This window comes from Triticum aestivum, chromosome 1D (genome assembly GCF_018294505.1).
Source record: "Triticum aestivum cultivar Chinese Spring chromosome 1D, IWGSC CS RefSeq v2.1, whole genome shotgun sequence".
In the NCBI taxonomy this organism is placed as follows: Eukaryota; Viridiplantae; Streptophyta; class Magnoliopsida; order Poales; family Poaceae; genus Triticum; species Triticum aestivum.
The window spans coordinates 497,326,724-497,346,376 of record NC_057796.1 but is presented as its reverse complement, the minus strand read 5'-3'; the positions used below and the strand labels follow the sequence as shown (position 1 = coordinate 497,346,376).

At 42.8% G+C, this 19,653-nt stretch overlaps 2 protein-coding genes across 2 annotated transcripts; one reads left to right on the top strand and one right to left on the bottom strand.

Annotated features, from left to right (window-relative positions):
• The first annotated feature begins 5,771 nt into the window (after window positions 1-5,771).
• Window positions 5,772-15,731, top strand: LOC123183433 (structural maintenance of chromosomes protein 5). Its single transcript, XM_044596244.1, has 28 exons — window positions 5,772-6,274; window positions 6,498-6,571; window positions 6,654-6,803; window positions 6,930-7,034; window positions 7,134-7,279; window positions 7,680-7,791; window positions 7,886-8,041; window positions 8,227-8,348; window positions 8,416-8,560; window positions 8,648-8,713; window positions 9,232-9,360; window positions 9,754-9,852; window positions 9,945-10,110; window positions 10,193-10,338; window positions 10,432-10,495; window positions 10,560-10,684; window positions 10,779-10,856; window positions 11,182-11,254; window positions 11,719-11,822; window positions 12,608-12,724; window positions 13,325-13,402; window positions 13,507-13,606; window positions 13,693-13,747; window positions 14,456-14,504; window positions 14,607-14,694; window positions 14,808-14,880; window positions 15,000-15,103; window positions 15,196-15,731. The coding sequence occupies exons 1-28, from the start codon at window positions 5,869-5,871 to the stop codon at window positions 15,252-15,254; spliced, it is 3,189 nt and encodes a 1,062-aa protein (XP_044452179.1). The 5' UTR covers window positions 5,772-5,868; the 3' UTR covers window positions 15,255-15,731.
• Window positions 15,732-16,946: 1,215 nt separating this feature from the next.
• Window positions 16,947-18,829, bottom strand: LOC123179736 (putative RING-H2 finger protein ATL12). Its single transcript, XM_044591608.1, has one exon. The coding sequence runs from the start codon at window positions 18,621-18,623 to the stop codon at window positions 17,319-17,321; it is 1,305 nt and encodes a 434-aa protein (XP_044447543.1). The 5' UTR covers window positions 18,624-18,829; the 3' UTR covers window positions 16,947-17,318.
• Window positions 18,830-19,653: the final 824 nt, after the last annotated feature.

The following is a 19,653-nucleotide window of genomic DNA, read 5'->3' as shown; positions in this document are numbered from 1 at the left end:
CTAACCCTTGTAGGAACTTGGATGGATCTAAATCCATGGGATTGCAACTCACTCACATCTTGAGCAATCTCTACATCACCAAGTCTCTACACCATGGTGGTTGAAGACAAGGAAGCTTGAAACCCCTCAATATATCCTTTGACAAATTCTATATATCAAATTTCATTTGGTATCAAATTTCATGATTGTCATTTTGGATACACAAGTGATGTTCCTTGCAAGACTAACCCATGTAGGTAGATGAACACAAACTACAAAGAGGTGCTCCAAACCAATGATGCGCTACATCAACCTTGAGCATCCCACACAAGTTCAACTACATGACCAAGTTCAACACCACCACCCAAGGTATGATATTCCATCTTAGAGAAGCTTTGTCCCAAGCCATGGGTCAAAGCAGCTCAACAAGATGCGAATACATCAAAATGCTTAAACGAAAAATGATAATCCAATTTTGAGCTTAAACGATGAGTATGACCTACGATCAAGTGTTCTCACTTGACTCCTCAGTCAATATACTCTAACAACTCGGTGTCACCGACTCCACTGCAGAGAAGACAATTGCCACTTGTTCCTGCATTTTTGTTCCATCTCCACTTGATGATTCTTGTCCTCTACCAGCATTAGGTTCTATATGCTGCTTTGCTCTGTGACTCAAGGACCAAACTTATCTTGACTCACACTCCAGAAGATTCCTTCTTGGAAATTGATGTCAAAGGGGGAGAGAGAGATCACATCAAAGCTTAATTACTTCAAAAGGGAGAGAGAGTACTTCAACAGGGGGAGAGAAGTAATCACATCAAAGGCCCAGATGCTTGGTATTCTAGAGGAGAGAAGTCACATGTCTTTGAGAGGGGAAAGACATGTTTATATTATGTTTCTGTGATCTGATCTGTTTTTGCTTTGATTTTGCTTCGTTATTTTCTCCCATTATCCAATATAAGATTCAGGGGGAGAAAGACTGCTAGGGAAGAAAATCTTTAAATTCATTGCATATTTTTTACCTTTGGGGACATGTCTATATCCAATAGAGTACCTTGTACTCACTCTCTACATGTCATCCCAGTCTTGGTACTCTTGTGGCTCTTTTGTTTGCTCTGTCTAGTAGTTATATCTGTGTTATCTAACCTTGTTTACTCAGGTTCATCTCTTCCTAAGCCAGCTCAAGACCACAAAGTAGTATATGCATCACACTCATGTGCATGAAGATCTCTTGCTAATGTACATATTGTTTGCAAGTAGGAATCATGAACATGAAGTTACACTTCATATATTCATATCATTTGCTCTGATGCATATAGCCAAGATACATGTAACACATTGCTTGCTCTGTCATGTCTATGCATTCACATGCTCTTACATTCCTTATTTACATGACTGCATACATGTAGGGGAGCCTATGCATTTTACATGTCTTTCCAAAGCTTTACTTGCTATTCTCTATATATTTATCTAAAGCTTTGATGTATGCTGTCATCAATTACCAAAAAGGGGGAGATTGAAAGCACAAGTGCTCCCTGGGTGGTTTTGGTAATTAATGTCAACATATCTCTGGTTGGACTAATATTTCTATCTAGAATATTTCAGACAAGTTCAACAGATGGAGTGGCGTGGACAAGAGGATGTCGAACCCCTTCAAGATGCTAAGGACAAAGGATTGGCTCAAGCTCAAAAGCTCAAGACTCTACATTTTACTTTTAGTGATCCAAGATCACATTGAGTCCATAGGAAAAGCCAATACTATTAAAAGGGGATGAGGTGTTGCTTAATGGCTTGCTTGCTCAAGATGCTTAGTGATATGCTCCAACAGCCCTCAACCACTTTCTCATATCTACATATGTCCCAAACCAAAAGTCAAACTCGGCCCCACTGAATGTTCTATCCGGCGCCACCGAGTTCACTTTACATAGCCACTGCCAGAAACCCTGGTCAATCCGGTCTCACCGATGGGATCCCGGTCTCACCGAGATGGGATTGCAAACTCTCTGGTTCCTATTGCAATAAATTCGGTCTTACCGAGATTTGTAATCGGTCTCATCGAGTTTGCTTGACCAACTCTCTGGTTAGCTCATTACCAAAATCAGTCCCACCGAGTTTGTGTAATCGGTCAAACCGAGATGAGGTTTTACCCTAACCCTAACACATCGGTCCCACCGAGTTGGTCATATCGGTCCCACCGAAATGCCTAACGGTCACATTATGAACTAAATCGGTCCGATCGAGTTTTCTGATTCGGCCCCACCGAGTTTGGTGAATTGTGTGTAACGGTTAGATTTTGTGTGGAGGCTATATATACCCCTCCGCCCACTCTTCATTCGTGGGGAGAGCCATCAGAACATGCCTACACTTCCAGCATATATTTTCTGAGAGAGAACCACCTACTCATGTGTTGAGGTCAAGATATTCCATTCCAACCACATAAATCTTGATCTCTAGCCTTCTCCAACTTACTTTCCACTCAAATCATCTTTCCACCAAATCCAAACTCGTGAGAGAGAGTTGAGTGTTGGGGAGACTATCATTTGAAGCACAAGAGCAAGGAGTTCATCATCAACACACCATCTATTACCTTTTGAAGAGTGGTGTCTCCTAGATTGGTTAGGTGTCACTTGGGAGCCTCCGTCAAGATTGTGGAGTTGAACCAAGGAGTTTGTACGGGCAAGGAGATCGCCTACTTCGTGGAGATCTACCCTAGTGAGGCAAGTCCTTCGTGGGCGATGGCCATGGTGGGAGATAAGGTTGCTTCTTCGTGGACCCTTCGTGGGTGGAGCCCTCCGCGGACTCGCGCAACCGTTATCCTTCGTGGGTTGAAGTCTCCATCAACGTGGATGTACGATAGCACCACCTATCGGAACCACGCCAAAAATCTCCGTGTCTCCAATTGCGTTTGCACACTCCAATCCCATCCCTTTACAGTCTCGCAAATTGCATGCCTTACTTTCCGCTGCTCATATACTCTTGTCATGCTTGCTTGATATGTATTGTGAATGTTTAAACTTGTGCTAAAACTCCACCTTAGCTTGAAGAAATTAAAAACTGCAACTTTTCTTTGCTAAGAGTCTATTCACCCCCCCCCCCCCTCTAGACACCTCCTGTCGATCCTTTCATTTGGACAGATAATTCTCACTAAATTTGAATGCACACTATTGTTTTCTGTTTTTTATGGTATATATGCATGCATGATTTGGACCATTTTTTGGCGGGGATTTTTGGACCAAATTTTGTATGTATGGCGGTCCGTTGCTTTCTCAGAAAATTATGTGTTCCATCAAGAATTAATTAGTTTTAACTATTGTGGACAATATGAGGTTTTTATAAATAAATCTATAAACCGCTACAAAGCTGGATGCACATGTGAGCACCTCATTTTCCCCTCATTGTAATCACGAAAGAAAATGTTTAAGCAGTAATAATGCTCTTATTGGAGTTCTATATTATATATCTAATATAGAATATTTTAGGAAACTGAAACACAAGTATATAAACTAACTTCCACAAATAAACTTATATATCTAATATAGAATATTTTAGGAAACTGAAACACAAGTATATAAACTAACTTCCACAAATAAACTTGTCACATGGATTTTTTGTCTCTCATGCACACCGCACCCTTAAGCCCTTGCTACAGGCATCACCGTACGCGGTGTCACGCCCTAAATCAACCAGTTTTGATAAGCTTCTAGAAGCTTCCGACCAGTTTTATTTCATTTGTTTTTCATTTTCATTTTCTTTTAATTCAAATTTGCAAAAACTTAATTTAATAGTTTTTCATTTTAAATTAGATTTTTTCTGAAATTCTCAAACCTTTTTAATTTCGCATTTTTTTCAAATTTGCAAACTATTTCCCTTTTTTTTGTCATTTTCCAAATTTATGAACTTTTTCATATTTATGAACCTTTTCGACTTCAGGATTTCTCAAACTTCATGGACTTATTTTCAAATTCGTGAACTTTGTTCAAGTCCACAAACCTTTTCACATTTAAGATCTTTTTTCAAGTTTATGATTTTTTTTTCATATTCCTATATTTTCAAAAGAAATGGACAACAACCAACGTTTGATAGTCAACTAGTCAACCGGTCAATCAAGCGAACAAAGTGCCAAAGCGTCCAAGCTACTCACGTTGTTGGGTTGGCCCATGCCAGGGGGGTGAGCATGAGCGATGGATTGGCTGCTCGGCATTGACGCGCCGACTAGGAGGTTTCACATCTTAGTCCTTGTCTTATTTCTTGATCTTAGATCATTAAGCGGATGGTCCTAAGCAGGGGTGAATATAGGCCTAGGGCGAATGGAGCTTCAACCCTAGCCCTTTGGACAAAAGTCCCAAAGAGACAGTATCTTTTTGTATAAGCCTAAGCATAGTAAGATTTATGGCTAGTTCTTTTGGCGATTTAAAAGATAAGCTATTTTCTTCCTAGCTTATTCCATAAGCCTCCTCTCTTATTCACTAGGGCTTATAAAACTAGTTATGAGATGACTAGTTCATAAGCCTCAAAAATTTAGGCGGCGACTTATTTTTTAAACTGGGGAGAGGCGGCTTATTTTTCAAGCCGCCAAAAGAACTGGCCTTTGGGCTATGTCGTGTGTGCTCTATTGATGGCTCTATCCCAATAGTAGAATATTTTGTTCCTCTCGAGCATCATATGAGTGGTTTTAAGCAAGTACAAATATGGACTCAAGGCAACCGGGGCTTCTACTCCAGCCTAGGAAAAGTAAAAAATATGGGTATATCTTATAATAAAAATTATAAAGTATAGCCCAACATGAGACTTGCTATAGGGTTGGCTCTACCACTCCTGCCTCATCCTGATAGTGTTAACATATTCTCTAGCCAAGGTATGGAGTGATTGATGACGATGCATAGCTTTTAGGATTTTTTTGGAAACTTACATCATTAGATATTCTCCACGGTATTCATTGAGCACCAATTCCAAAGGGTTCGGTGCCTTCTTTCTTCCTAAATATCTGACCCTTTCTTTCTAGATCTTAGATCACTCAGCGAAGGTCATCGTGAGAGATGCCACAGCCCACCTACTTGAGGTGGCGAGTAAAGATTGATTGGTAGAATGTTCGGCGAAGCAAGCACGATGATATGTCATAGCTTGAGATGTCAATTGTAACACAATATGGGTAGCCCCAACTTATAGTTTTCATGTTGTGGAGGTGCCATGGGGTGGCTAGCCATTCACAAGAATATGAAGATGAGTGATATATACCATGGAAGATGGAGAGGGGGAGGATGAGGTTGACTGGAGGCCTTGGCGGTGGCAAAATTGGGTTAGAAAAAACCTCTGGAGGATTTGGGTTATTGTGTTGTAGAGGTGCCAGAGGCTCGTTGGCGAAGTCCTGAGGCGAGGAGTTCTTCCACATAGCTGCATTCGCTTGTGGGTCATAAGAGATCATCTCTTAGCTAAGAGATGATAAGGATCTTTTTCCATGTCTTTCTTTTTCGGCTCATCCTACGTGGCATCATTAAGATAACACCATTCATTGTACAAGCCTAAGTTCCATCTGAAGATTTGGCCAAAGGAAAAAAAATACTTTACAAAAACGGTATTTGGCAGCATGAAAGTAAAACAAATATCTACTAGTTGTGAGGAAGCAAGTATTTGATTTTAACTCGAATCAATGCTTATTTTAAGTAATTTTAGTTAATTACTCTATTGTTTTTTTTTTGAGGCAAATTACTCTATTGTTGGAGTTGCTTTTATATTCGTGGGCCAAAAACGAAAACGTTGCTTTTATATCCGTCGGCCGCAGCCGCACTCCCAAATTCCCCACCCCGTCCCGCCCAACAAGGAGAGCCCAAACCCCAAAAAAGCCCTAGCTAAGCCAGCCATTCCCCTCCGGCCGCCGACCCGCCGGCGATGGCGCCCGCCCGGGCCGCCAAGCGCCCCAAGCTCGAGCCCTCCACCTCCGCCGCCGGCGCGCCCCATCAGCGGGGCGACGACGACTACGTGCCGGGCAACATCGTGGAGATCGAGCTGTGCAACTTCATGACCTACGACCGCCTCGTCTGCCGCCCCGGCCCGCGCCTCAACCTCGTCGTCGGCCCCAACGGCTCCGGCAAGAGCTCCCTCGTCTGCGCCATCGCCCTCGCCCTCGCCGCCGACCCCGCCATCCTCGGCCGGGCCGCCAGCGTCAGGGCCTTCGTCAAGCGCGGCGAGGAGTCCGGCCACGTCCGCCTCTCACTCCGCTCCCAGGACCAGGGCCGCGACATCGGCATCACCCGCAAGATCGACACCAACAACAAGTCCGAGTGGCTCCTCGACGGTACAAACCCTATCTATCTATCTATCCCCTTCCAGTAGAGATCCCCTTTTGTTGCTGCTTGCTCAACACCATATATAGATAGAGAATTAAAGATTCATCCATTATCTTGTAGGAGTAATAATGTTGCAAGAATTAGATTCCCTCTATTACTACTATTGTTGCTGTTTGCTCAACACAATATACAGAGAATTAGAGATCCATTCCTCCGTTTCCCTTCCTGCAGGCGCCACCGTCCCCAAGAAGGACATCATCGACGTCATCAACAAGTTCAACATCCAAATCAACAACCTCACTCAGGTCTGTGTATCATCCCCCTTTTCTTCATGGATGGAGTAGGCGACTGCATAGCTATACCTGATGACGGTTTCTCTCGATTTAGTTCTTGCCCCAAGATCGTGTGTGCGAGTTCGCAAAGCTAACCCCCATCCAGCTGCTAGAAGAGACAGAGAAGGCCGTGGGCGATCCCAATTTACCTGTTCAGCATCGCCAGCTTATAGAATGGAGCAAGGAGCTCAGGAATCTTCAAGTGGTAAACATCAGTCTTCTATGTTTTCCTCAACATCTCAAGCTTCTCTGGCTTCGTTCATACAGACGGTCTCTTACACACCACTATACCAGCCAATTGATTGACCACCGAGCTTGTGTCCAATTTCAGGCTGTAAAGCAAAAGGAGCAGACCTTGAACAACCTCAAGGCCCTCAACGCCGAACAAGAAAAAGATGTCCAACGTGTCCGCCAAAGAGATAAGCTCCTCAAGAAGGTCCGTTGCATTGTTTCTCTGTGATGAATGCTATCGATATAGCAATTTAATTTCCCATGACATTCTTATAATACCGTTTGTTGGTTGATTTTGCCATAGGCTGAGCTAATGAAGAAGAAGTTGCCCTGGCTCAAATACGACGCCAAGAAGGAGCAATTCCAGAAGGTACAGGAGGAGGAGAAAATTTTCAAGAAGAAAATGGATGATGCAGCCAAGATCTGGCAAGATGCAAAAGCCCCTATCGAGTATGTACCACAGCCAATAGGATACAACTCATGTACTAAATTTCTTCACTTGCCAAATCGCTTTATACATGTTTCTGGAAGTCCCTAGTAGTATTTGCTTCAGTGTTTGCAAGACCTTTTTAATTCGAATGCACACTGTTTTGTTGATCTGTCACTTTTGAACTAGTATTCTTTTAACACTTCTGAAATAATATTCGTTCGTACAGAAAAAAAACTTAACTGGAACTCAATTTCTGGTTACATGGGTGATATATAGCATAATGCTTAATTTTCACATCGTATTTCTGGTTCAGTAATGTTCCTATTTCACGAAGTAACCTTCTGTGTCTTCTTGAGATTCCTAAGATTGAGGTTCCAATTTCTAATGGAATACACATCTTTCTTTACCCTGTTTATGTAGAGGGCTCAAGAAAGAGAAAACGACAATTACTTCAAGTATGAAGAAGATAACCAACCAAATAAATCAAAACACAAACAAACGTCGGGAAGTTACAGACGACGAGATTCAGCTGGTGGGTACTCCCCTTACCCCCCTCCCCGCGCTCAAATCAGCTCCTGTGTGCAGTTTGGTCTGTTGTCAATCCTTGACACATTTCGTTGTATCAGAGTGCACGATTGAAAACCACGCTTGATGACATAGAACATCTGAAAAGGCATGAAAAGAATCTGCAACAAAAGATCTCAAAGGCTAAGGAAGGTCTTGCTGCTGCTGAAAGGGAATTTCAAGATCTACAACCATATGAACCACCTAGAGATGAAATGGTTAGTTTTGTCACTTTAGTTTCCACGATCTTTTGCTTTCCATGTTTCCATCTGTACAGCTCTGTTGGCACCTATAACCAACTGGTATCCCATAACCAACTGGTTCCCCATAACCATAGTATCTAGTTCATGAGCAATGGTATGGTATCTACGCCTGTGGCTAAGTTAAATTTTTTTTTGTGCAGACACAACTAACAAATGATATTGGACATAAAATTTGTGGCATAAACGATCTGAAACAAAGACGGAAAGAGAAGGAGTGGCAGTTATCACAAGAGAGAGAAAATCTTAGGAAGTGTTCTGACAGGTATCCATCCAGCTTATCAACTACCATCTACACTATCAGTGACATAACTAATGCACGTTCACTACAGGCTGATGCAGATGGAAAGTAAGAACAATAAGCTACTCCAAGCATTGCAAAGAGCTGGTGCTGAAAGAATCAATGAAGCATACTCTTGGGTCCAGAACAACAAAAATATGTTCAGGGGAGAAGTTTATGGGCCTGTTCTCCTTGAGGTTTGTTTAGTTGGTTGTATGCCTACCAACTGCTGCCTTCTCTGCATCCAAGATTCTTATGATGATACTTCCTTTGACTGATTTCAGGTCAATGTTCAGAGTAAAACTCACGCTGGTTACTTGGAAAGCCATGTTCCGAACTATATATGGAGGGTACTAATGCTACGATAATTTTTCATGTTCAGTTGCTAAATCCTGGTGTGCTTGCTACTTATTGTTTTCCTTTACCTTAGCATTTCGACTGAATATACCTCTCAATTCATAATATGTTCGGCTAGCATACCTAGGAGGCACAAAATTGAAGTAATACTTGACAGGACTCAGAAGAGTCCTATCCTATACTTGCATTTTGTGCCTCCTAGGTAGTCATGCTGGGCATATACTATGAACTGGAGGTAGTATAAAGCAAGGAGCCTTTGATCGAGCCGGTGCAGGTTTCTGCCGTTGTGCACATGTCCTGTGAATGATTAATATGCAGTGTAGACTGATTGTCCAGTTACTGAAGATGATTAGTGTCCAATAAGATGACATGCCTGCAAACTTTTTTTAGATATTATTCCTTTGCTTACTGTCTGTATTTCTTTTGCAAATCTTGTCAATTATCTTATTGATTTCCATGTGAAAACATTTTATCTGCAACAAATTAATTGCCATTTCGTTGTGTGTGCCAGTCATTCATTACACAGAATGCTTCCGACCGTGACCTCTTGGTTAGACAACTGAAGCAATATGGTACTCCTATTCTCAACTACACAGGGGGCAATAGCATCATGTGTGAGCCATTGAACATTACCCCAGAGGTCAGCACCTATATGCCAATCAAAATTAGCATTTTAGGGCATCGATGTTTGATACTTATTGTTTCTCTCCTGTTTGTTTTATGAGCGCTATTTTGTTTTGAAATCTTTGTGCGTGTTACAACGTGTTTTACAATGCTTGAAATCTTTGTTTCTTTCTTCCATTACTTTCACCCTCTTCTCTAATTGTTTATGCATGAACAATTCACTTCACCACACAAATCGTCATCTCTCATCTTAGGTACACACTAAATGTGAGGACATCATAGTAAAGTAATCGTCTTTGACTTAATCAACATTGGATCTTTCTTTATTGTTGTGCCCAGTTAAAATGTGCTCAGCAAAAATAAAATCAAGGGGTTAAAATTTCAGTGTCTGTTAATTTCATTTTGGCAGATGAAGCAACTTGGGATCACATCAAGACTTGATCAAGAATTTGATGCTCCTCCTGCTGTAAAAAATGTTTTGATTACTCAGGCTTCAGTGGATCAATCGGTATAACACTGCTTATATCCGGTTCATGAATCTGCACCAAGTTGCAGTGGTTATGACTTTAAAGAATTTGCTTCTTTTTTATGTCCATGCAGTATATAGGTACAAATCAAGCGGATCAAAGCGCAGATGATGTGGTAAAGTTAGGTATTAATGACCTTTGGACTCCACGTAACCATTATCGATGGACCAGATCAAGATATGGTGGCCATTTGTCAGCAAATGTAGATTCAATCTACCCGTCGCGCCTCTTCATGTGCGGTATGTGTTATGATCTCAGCCTTGATAAGTTATTCGATTATATGGTTAACCTATGCCTAATGCTTGTCCGCTTTTCTTGCAGACGTGAATGTTAGTGACATTGAAATGCTTCGATCTGAGAAGGATGAACATACAAGAAATGTTGAGGGCATGGAGGAAGCCTTAAAAGAGCTCCAGAAAGAGCAGAGAAAATTAGAAGATGAAGAGGCAGAATTCCGCAAGAAAAAGGTTTCAAATATTTTAATGTCATTCAATAAATTATATTAAACTATATCCCAGTTGTTTCTGATAATGGTTATCTTTTGGTTGTCATGTTATCAGGAAGCAATTGCTGACAGGGTGAGGCTTGAAAAGAAGAAGCGAGAGGACATACAAAGGCGTATCGGTATGGTATTCTTTTCTCTGTTCTTCTGCATGTAGCTTGTATAATATGTTGTTCTTCTATCTAGATTTGAAAAGAAGAACTCTGGAGGACATATCAAAAGAGGAAGATGTGGAATCCAGCACAAGAAAGCTTACTGATAAGCTAGCTAAGTTAAATGATGATCGATTTCGAGCATTGCTAAAACTCAAGGTTAGCACCTCCTAAGCTAGCTACCGATATTTCATTTATCTTTATCATCATCAAAGACTATGTTCTTACGTCAACTTGATTTTCATCCTCTCAGAATTTACTTGGTGAAGCTGTTGCTCTCAAATGGAGTTATACAGAAAAGAACATGGCTTCTATTGAGCTTGATACAAAGGTATGCTCATTAAGCAGTTACATCTGCAAAATTGAAGTTCTTAGATTGGATGTCCTTACAAATTGTTTCTGTAAGACAATGGTTCGTGCTAGTAGTTTGGTGTTACTTCCATCAACAGTGCACAAACCATAAATAATGGCATAGGAAAATGAAGAGCTCATTCAACAACAATAGATAGATGCTTATATTTATGTTGATCCATGTCTCTAAACATTCTCGTGACATAAAATTATTTGGCCTGGCATCATTAAATGGAAATATTAAAAGTTTTGGATATCCAACTTCTGTGTGTGTTTTCTCTTTGACTGTTGTTTTCATCTCATAGATATGGGAGATGGAAAAGGATGTGAAGAAACACGAAAAGGATGTTCTTAGTGCTTCCAGAGACTATGAAAACTGTGAGTTGTTGCCACAAGCCCACAATCAGTTGCGTATCTTTTTTTTAACAAGCATATTGAAATAATTGTTTGTTGGTAGTCGACACAGTATTAATGGGTAGAGTGACTAAGCTGTTCTTTCTTCCCTTTGTGCGTTAGATTTTGCCATGCTATGATATCTTTGGGTCTACAGTTTCCAGACACAAGTTTTATGTAATACACACCATGCAATCCATGCTGCATATTCATTGTTTTGTAAGGTTGTGTTACAAAATATCAGTGAATAATTTATATTGAGTTATTATTTTAATTTTCAGCATGATTTTGTGTGTTACTGCCCAATGCAATGTGTTGTTGCTGCACTGCTTGCTGATCAAAATAGATCTCAGCTGAATAGTTGATATTCCTCGACATTGATTGACGAATAGTTTAGCATATGGTACCTTACTGTTTCATAATGGCAGTTTTGTAAATTTTACCATCAGGTAAAAGAATCACTCAAGAGCATAAGCAGCTGGTGCTTAAGGCAAAACAGCATGCAGAGTCAGTATCTATGATCACGGACAACCTTGCAAAAGAGTTTGAGAAGGTATACCCTGAACTAATTTTAATAAACTCTGCTAAAAAGTTATTGTAGTATTTCAATTTTTTTGCAGTAAAAGTTCAACATATAAGTACTCAAATGTATAAATGATGCAAATGAGACATTTGGGAACAGAACAGAACAAAATTGTAGTATCTATGTTTGTTGTAGTTTCATTTTTTATCACAACTATGGCGCCTAGTGAGTTAGGAGGTATAAACTTTTTGATGCAAGAGGTAGAAATCTCTCTACCTATATTAAAAGCATCAAAAGTGTCACAACAAGGTTAAAAAGTGCAGTAGAAACACCAAGTGCGAACACCCTTGAAGACTTCAACCAATGGAGTGTGTATTTTGTCAGTTATTTGAAGTACCTTTTCTTTTGGATTTTGTGCTTCCTGAGAGAGAATGGTCAGAACTCTCTTTGAATCTTACTGTGATACCCGATACTTCACAATAGGGTAATGGGCCAATAGCCTCTCAGCTTCCGACCCATTCACCCAGAGCGTTGCTCTTTTCTTATAATGAAAGAAAGTTCATTCGATCATAGTTCCTTAGAATGCTCCCCCTCTACAAATCCTCATTCTGTGTGCTTGTGAAGAGTTATCTGATGTATTGCTGTTCACGTGTTTGGATTGGTTATGCTGTTTTCCGGTCTAGCTCATCCAGTTTTTCTGTTCATTCTTGGAATTTGCAATATCCTATGTGCTGGTGTTTTCTTGGACCAGATAAACAACTTGTTGTCTTAGCTGTATACATATGCACTTAACCCCCATTTTTTGATGGTTGCAGATGCCGACCACCATAGAGGAATTGGAACTTGCAATACAAGATACTGAATCAGAAGCAAATTCTATGCTATTCCTCAACCAAAACGTTTTGCAGGAGTATCAAAACCGGCAACGTGAGGTACAACAAATCTACCTACCGATGAGTGCATACTTGCCTTTTACTTTTGTTCAGCAGGGAGTATTTCTTTTTCATTGTTTTTGGTTATCGTTAGCAGAGTTTCTTGAAACTTGCTCTAGAGCGTAACTGAGGGAATCAATGGTGGGGTTATGACAGGAGAATTATAGCTTGTGGAGGTTGCTCATGCTAGAGCGATGTTCCCTTGAAGGAATAATTTCCTTTGTAGGCAGAATGTGCCACTATTTGACTGCAGGAAAGAAAGATCTCCCTACGGAATCTACATATTTGTCAGTTGCTATCCTTGTCCTAATATAGTACTACCTCTGTCCCTGAATATAAGACGTTTTTGCAGTTAAATTTGAACTGCAAAAAATGTCTTATATTTAGGGACAGAGGTAGCAGCATAGATAAAGGTAGATTGGAACCTTGTATCAGTACGATCTGATAGATTCAGAGTTTGAGCCGATAGATTCACGCCAAAGAAAATCTCTTCATGTGCCAGATTATAATATGTTCCTTTGAGCTGCTCATCAGTCTGCTTCTTGCCTACTTATACATGGATTATTGCTGACAGAGACATTGCTTATCTCCATTGTGTAGATTGAATCAATATCAACAAAACTGGAAGATGATAAAGCAGAATGTGAGAGGTGCTGCTCTGAAATAGAAACTACAAAGGTTTGAACATTTCATCTGATGACCTATATTGCCGTCACTTCTCAACCTTTTGCGATCTTGTCACTGCCAAGTCCTGACCTGACTTGACTTTGCTGATTTTGTAGGGTAAATGGCTTCCAACTCTCCGAAGTCTTGTTTTAAAAATAAATGACACCTTTAGTCGCAACTTCCAAGAAATGGCTGTTGCTGGAGAAGTTTCACTTGGTATGTATGTCTGATCTGTTTTATGTCGTTGTTTGTACACTTTTGTGTAACACTAAGTGCTGTATCAAAATTTCCTTTCCTGGCAGATGAGCATGGTCTCGATTTTAGTCAATACGGTATTCTTATAAAGGTGAAGTTTAGGTAAGTTTCTTTTCCCATTGAGCGTGCTATTTTATTATTTATTGCAATTGGGCAAAGAATAAGGTCCACCGCTGCACTTTGCTCAAAATTGCACTGTTTCTTGATGCCTGATAGCAACCACACCAGTTAGTTCTTATGTCATCAGTTTACTTAAACCTGTAGTGGGATGGGGTAGCCATGATTAGTTGTACTGCATGATTACTGGGCGTTTTTTATTGCAAATAGCTGATTGTATTCTAGGATGTGTTTAACCATAATCCTGTGATAGGCAGTCTTGAGTTTTACTCCCTCCGTCCCAAAATTCTTGTCTTAAGTTTGTCTAGATATGGATGTACCTAATACTAAAAGGTGACTTGATACATCCGTATTTAGACAAATCTAAGACAAGAATTTTGGGACGGAGGTAGTATTTATTATGAGAAATAACCTGTTGAAATCGATAATGTATCATGTACTTTTTTACAGCCTATTTCTTCTTTCCCGCCCGTTCTTGACTCTCTAGTTCCTAACCTGAGGAGCTCTGGCCAAGTTGATGCGTGGTCCTTGCATGCACTTCCATCATGAGCTGTTTATCTGTTATACTGTTATTAACATCTAGTTGGTCTAGCATATCGGCAATCTATCAAGTGTTGTTTCAGAGAAGAATACTCTTTATTTGCATGGTTTTAATAGGATTGTAAAATTTACTGTGATTGTTATTTTGGTCAGGCAAACTGGTGAGCTGCAGGTGCTAAGTGCTCATCACCAATCTGGAGGGGTATGGATAAACGCTGTCTGTCTCAGATGTGTATTGTGTTTGCACCTATCTCTGGTGTGTGTTGTTATAGTTGCTATTTATTTTCATGTGATTTGTTTGTAGGAGCGGTCAGTTTCCACGATCCTGTATCTTGTATCGCTCCAAGACCTCACCAACTGCCCATTTCGGGTTGTTGATGAGATAAACCAAGGCAAGCAGACTTTTGTTTTACCATGTGCAGTGCTAGTCAACATTGTTAGACCTGCAGGAATGAATGAAGGATGCAGTGGCTTACTTGTTCACCCCCAAAAAACATGCATGCAGGAATGGATCCTGTAAACGAGAGGAAGATGTTCCAGCAGCTTGTGAGGGCGGCGAGCCAACTCAACACACCACAGTAAGTCTTGCGCAACAAACAGTTTGACCGACCTTGGATCTGCTGGGGTGTGCTTGCTTTCCTTGTAAACCTGGTGGGTCGGTATGGTTCATCGAATGTGGGTGCTGCTGTGTGTGTAGGTGCTTCCTGCTGACGCCCAAGTTGCTGCCTGATTTGGAATATAGCGACGCGTGCAGCATCTTGAACATCATGAACGGTCCCTGGATTGAGAAACCAGCCAATGGTAATGTGTCTGACTTAAGAGTTTTTTGTTTATAGTGGATAGTTGACTTGTCCTTGCCATTTTGGAAGCTGACGACTGCCTTTGGAATGCAGCTTGGCGCGGGGGAGATAGTTGGAGAAGCGTCATGGGGTTGGCTGGGAGCGGGAATTGAGTCTCCTCTCGTGATGGATGATCCACTTGAAATGCAGCTTGGCTGGCTGCTGCTGCTTTTGGGATGTAAATATAGGTAGCTAGCCACTATTGAAGATGATAAAGCAGAATGTGGGTGCTGCTGTGTGTTTAGGGTTTAGTAGGAGGCGTGGAGCGGATAATGGCTTAGCTGATTGCATAGCTTTATTATTATGATTATCCAGAAGAATCGGAGTAGATGCAAACTACTCCCTCTGTAAATTAATATAAGAGCGTTTAGATTAGTGATTCAGTTGAGTATACTACAGTACTATTTATCAGCAAGCAGTTAGTAATTGGGCCGGTGTGAATAGTTAAAAGTAGGGGGCTCGGCTGGAGCAGGTAACGATGATGATGATGTATCTAAGACTAGACTATTACGTATCCTTTTGATTGACAAGTTGTCAAGTTGTACTAGTATGAACTAGTTTGAGTTTGAGTTTGACTCTTGCTCTCTTCTTGTGCCAAGAATTAGATTATAAGAAGAATTAGATTGCAAAGGATACGAGCCAGGCTGGCTAGTACTCCCTCCGTAAAGAAGTGTGATCTGAACGCTGTTATATTTCCGTAAATTTTACAGTGCTGATGCTCGCTGTTTCTCTCTGTTGGGCGTTCGTCATGACAAACTGAAACTGGGTATGTACAGTATGCTCTTGTGTTTGTTTTAGGGTTTATAGTAAATTATAAATACAAACACTAATATAAATTGTCATACGTCGACGACTGACTGACAGCTACTCTCTTGGGACTATTTATTTATTTATTTTACACACACAAATATAAAAGAGAGAGAGAGAGTAGAAGAGAGCAGTTGTGTGCTACGTCTAGTTGGCTAGTGACATTTTAGATTTATTATTATTCCGTTTGCTTCAACCTAGTAGGTATCGCTGACCTCACTACAACTGGGTAGGCAGTAATTCAAAGCAAAGATGATGTTTGGTTTGATGTCTCAACGCAGGCTTGCAACTAGCCTTTCTTTAGTTTTGTCTTGTGCTACATATATGGATGGATGGATTCTTTCTTTCTTTCTTTCTTGTATCTAGATAGATATATTTGCATATACATACATACATACAACCACATTGGTTTGGTTTGGTTTGGTTTGGTTTGGTTGACCTCATCACCATTATGCAATCCAATTCAAGTACACACGGATGTATAAATATATACCTATGTATGTAATGTGGCGGCCGGGAAGGAGATGTAGTATATTCTATCTGTCTTGTCAGCATATCTATCTATCTAGTAATATCTGATGCATGAACGCATTATTATTCATGTCCAGCTCCAGCTCCAGCTCCAGGCAGCCATTGATCAAGCTCCAACTGCAACGGTGGTTGAGCAAGCTGATTAGTATTTTGTTTGAATAACCAAGTTGAATTATTTGATCCTCAAGCATTGCAATTAACTAGTCCCTATTTGTAATCTTGCTGTTTGTGCATACACACATACTACATGCTAACTCTAGCAGCCAACCACATGCAGGCATGCTAATTCTCAGCCAGACTCACATGTTGGCCGGTCTAATATACTATTTCTCATAGTCATGTCATGGCTCAGAGGTGAGAGGTGCATCCAAATAATATACCTACGTTTATGTATGTATGTATGTATGTAACATGTAGCAGGAGCAGTTAGACCTGGCTACCAATTATTGCATAATTGGCTCCTCACATGATTTTGCTGTCAGATTAAAATCATTACAGTATGCACAATTGTATTGTAGTACATACATACAACAATAATTGGCTAGTAAATTTTTGTGGCATTTCAGTATAATAATTGGCTAGTAATTCCATGCATGTGTGCTAGCTACCTAGCCTATGCACAATTGTATCGTACTCCTACATACATACAACAATACACGCATACATGTGCAACATCAGATCACCATCTTCTTCTCGTCGTCAAAGCAAGGACTTGTCTCTCAAAACATTTTTGTCATCTGCTTGCCTTCCTTGAGCACCGGATTTATTTAACCGTTGACTGACTCACTGATTGATTGACAGCGCCCGCCGTAGTTTCTCTTCTTCACATTATTACATTATTACACACGGAGGCGGAGGCGGTCGGCGGCGTTGACGTCCTCCTCCCTGCTCCTGGCCGCGAACCACCGCGCCGTCCGCCGCGCGATGGGCACCCACCGCTGCCGCGCCCTCTCCTCCTCCTCCGTCGCCCTTACCGCCACCCGAGGCAGCCGCACGATCTCCGACATGGACCGCACGCCCGACGACACCAGCCTCGACGCCGCGCGCACCGACGATGGCTCCACCGCCTCCGACCCGCCGCACCCTCCCAGGCTGGGCCCTGTCTTGCTGCCGCTCCCCACCTCCACGTCCAGCAGCCGCTTCTTCTCAATCTCAATGGACATGCGGGCGCCGTCGTCATCGTCTCGGCCCGGCTTTCGAGGTTGCTCCTCCTCGTCGTGCTCGTCTCCCACGAAGATAATGTCGTCGTCGGGGTAGGGGTACGGGTAGGGGAAGCGGCCGCTGGAGACGGAGCGCAGCATCTCGGTGTCCAGCGCGATGAGGTCCGCCGAGTTGAGGTCGCTCCACCGGCTCTTGAACACGCTGTCAGACACCACGATGCGGTGCCGGTGCCGGTCCAGCTCCACCTTGTTACAAGAATCATCGGCAGCACCGGCATCATCATCACCGAAGCGCGCCGACGGCACGCGCTCGACAAAGATGCCGGCGAGGAGGTCGCGGCCGGACCCTGCTGACGACGGCACTGCCGCACCGACAGTAGCGTCGTCGCCTGCTGCGCCGAAGACGAATCGCGCGCTGGCGGCGGCGTACTTGAGGCCGAGGTCGGCGTCGTCGGGGTGGACGCGGGCGCGGCAGAGCGGGCAGCTGGCGCTGGAGTGCAGCCAGCGGTCGACGCAGTCGAGGTGGAAGGCGTGGCGGCAGCGCGGGAGCAGGCGGAGCAGGTCGGCGTCGTCGAAGCGGGCCAGGCACACGGCGCACTCCAGCCCCTGCCGCGCCCCGCGCAGCGCCGCGAACCGGAAGAAGGGCAGCGACTCGATCACCGCCTTGCCCACGCCGGCGCCCGCCTCCTCCAAGGCCGCCGCGGCCTCTGCCGTTGTTGCAGGTGGGCGGGACGGGCTGGCGGTGGTGGCGGGGAGGAGTGGCGTGTTGGCGGGGTGGCAGAACTTGGCGTACATGAGGAGGAGGAAGGTGAGGGAGAAGATCATGGTGAAGATGCCCACCACGATGGCCACGCTCGGCCGGAACGACACCTTCACGCCCGCCCCAGGCGGCGTCTCCTCCTCCGCCGGCCGCGCAGGCGCCTGCGCGTGCGCCCGTGCGGCGATCGTGGCGCAGAGCAGCAGGAGCAGCAGGGTTTTCGCCATGGCCACTTACGATCGGTCGAACGGTCGACGGCAGAGCGATGATCGATGGCGGGTTTATGTGGTCGCCCAGGTCACTAGTCACTACCGTGGAGTTGACCGCGCCATGGAAATGGAAATGAAACGCAGGAGAGGTGGGAGTGGAACCGACGATGATGATGAGAGAAGAAGACGAGAGAGAGGAAGAAGTAGCCGCCCGCTGAGGTCGTCGATCACAAATTGAAGTGGGGTTCGGTTTGGTTGCTTGTCTTGTTCCCTCTGTGCCTACTCCTACGTGCTTGCTTATATCATCAACATTGCCAGGCCACTGACTTCCTCCTCTACGTGGTGGGTCCCATCCATCTCTTTTATTTCCATATTGAAAGTCGCCGTCTTCTTCTTCTTCTTCTTCTTCATCGGACCGCCGGATCATACATACGCAAGGCCGGCCACATATATGATTTGATGTCGCCTGTCATTTTTCTTCTTCAGTTTTTTTTTTGTCACGACAAGTACCTATCGATGGTGTATATATGAGCTATATCATTTTTCTTCTTATGATGAACATAGGTTTTATTGACTTTTGACGTCCGCATCGAGGCCATGTAACCGTAAAGAATCCACACTCAGCTAGCCTGTGCATAATGAGATGCGCACAACTCATATTGACTCACGCAAACATTTTGACCAACGGTTTGACAAAATAAAGGAAAAGCCAGTTCAACAAGACATGCCCGGTAAACAAATCCTCCTTGCTTCTATTTCTACTTTGTGCTCCAGTGGATGTAATACTGGGAATCAACTACGTAGTACAGAGCCAATATAAGTATGCACGTGTGTTTGATCTCTGAGTCTCATGCATGATGACTTGTTGTGGCTGCATGCGTTGTCCAGATGCAGAAGCCGGGGCCATCTTTTTTTATATATAAATGTATAATGACTTGTGTTCATGTCTTGTATTGCCTCTGTAAACAGATATAAAAGCATTTAGATCACTAAAGTAGTGATCTAAATACTCGTACATTTCTTTACAGAGGGAGTATTAGGTATTTTC

Coding starts and splice junctions, on each gene's coding strand:
- LOC123179736 (XM_044591608.1), bottom strand. CDS start 18,623: ATGGCGAAAACCCTGCTGCTCCTGCTGCTCTGCGCCACGATCGCCGCA.
- LOC123183433 (XM_044596244.1), top strand. CDS start 5,869: ATGGCGCCCGCCCGGGCCGCCAAGCGCCCCAAGCTCGAGCCCTCCACC. Junction 6,804..6,929: donor AGCTCAGGAATCTTCAAGTG/GTAAACATCAGT, acceptor GTCCAATTTCAG/GCTGTAAAGCAAAAGGAGCA. Junction 7,792..7,885: donor CAGACGACGAGATTCAGCTG/GTGGGTACTCCC, acceptor TCGTTGTATCAG/AGTGCACGATTGAAAACCAC.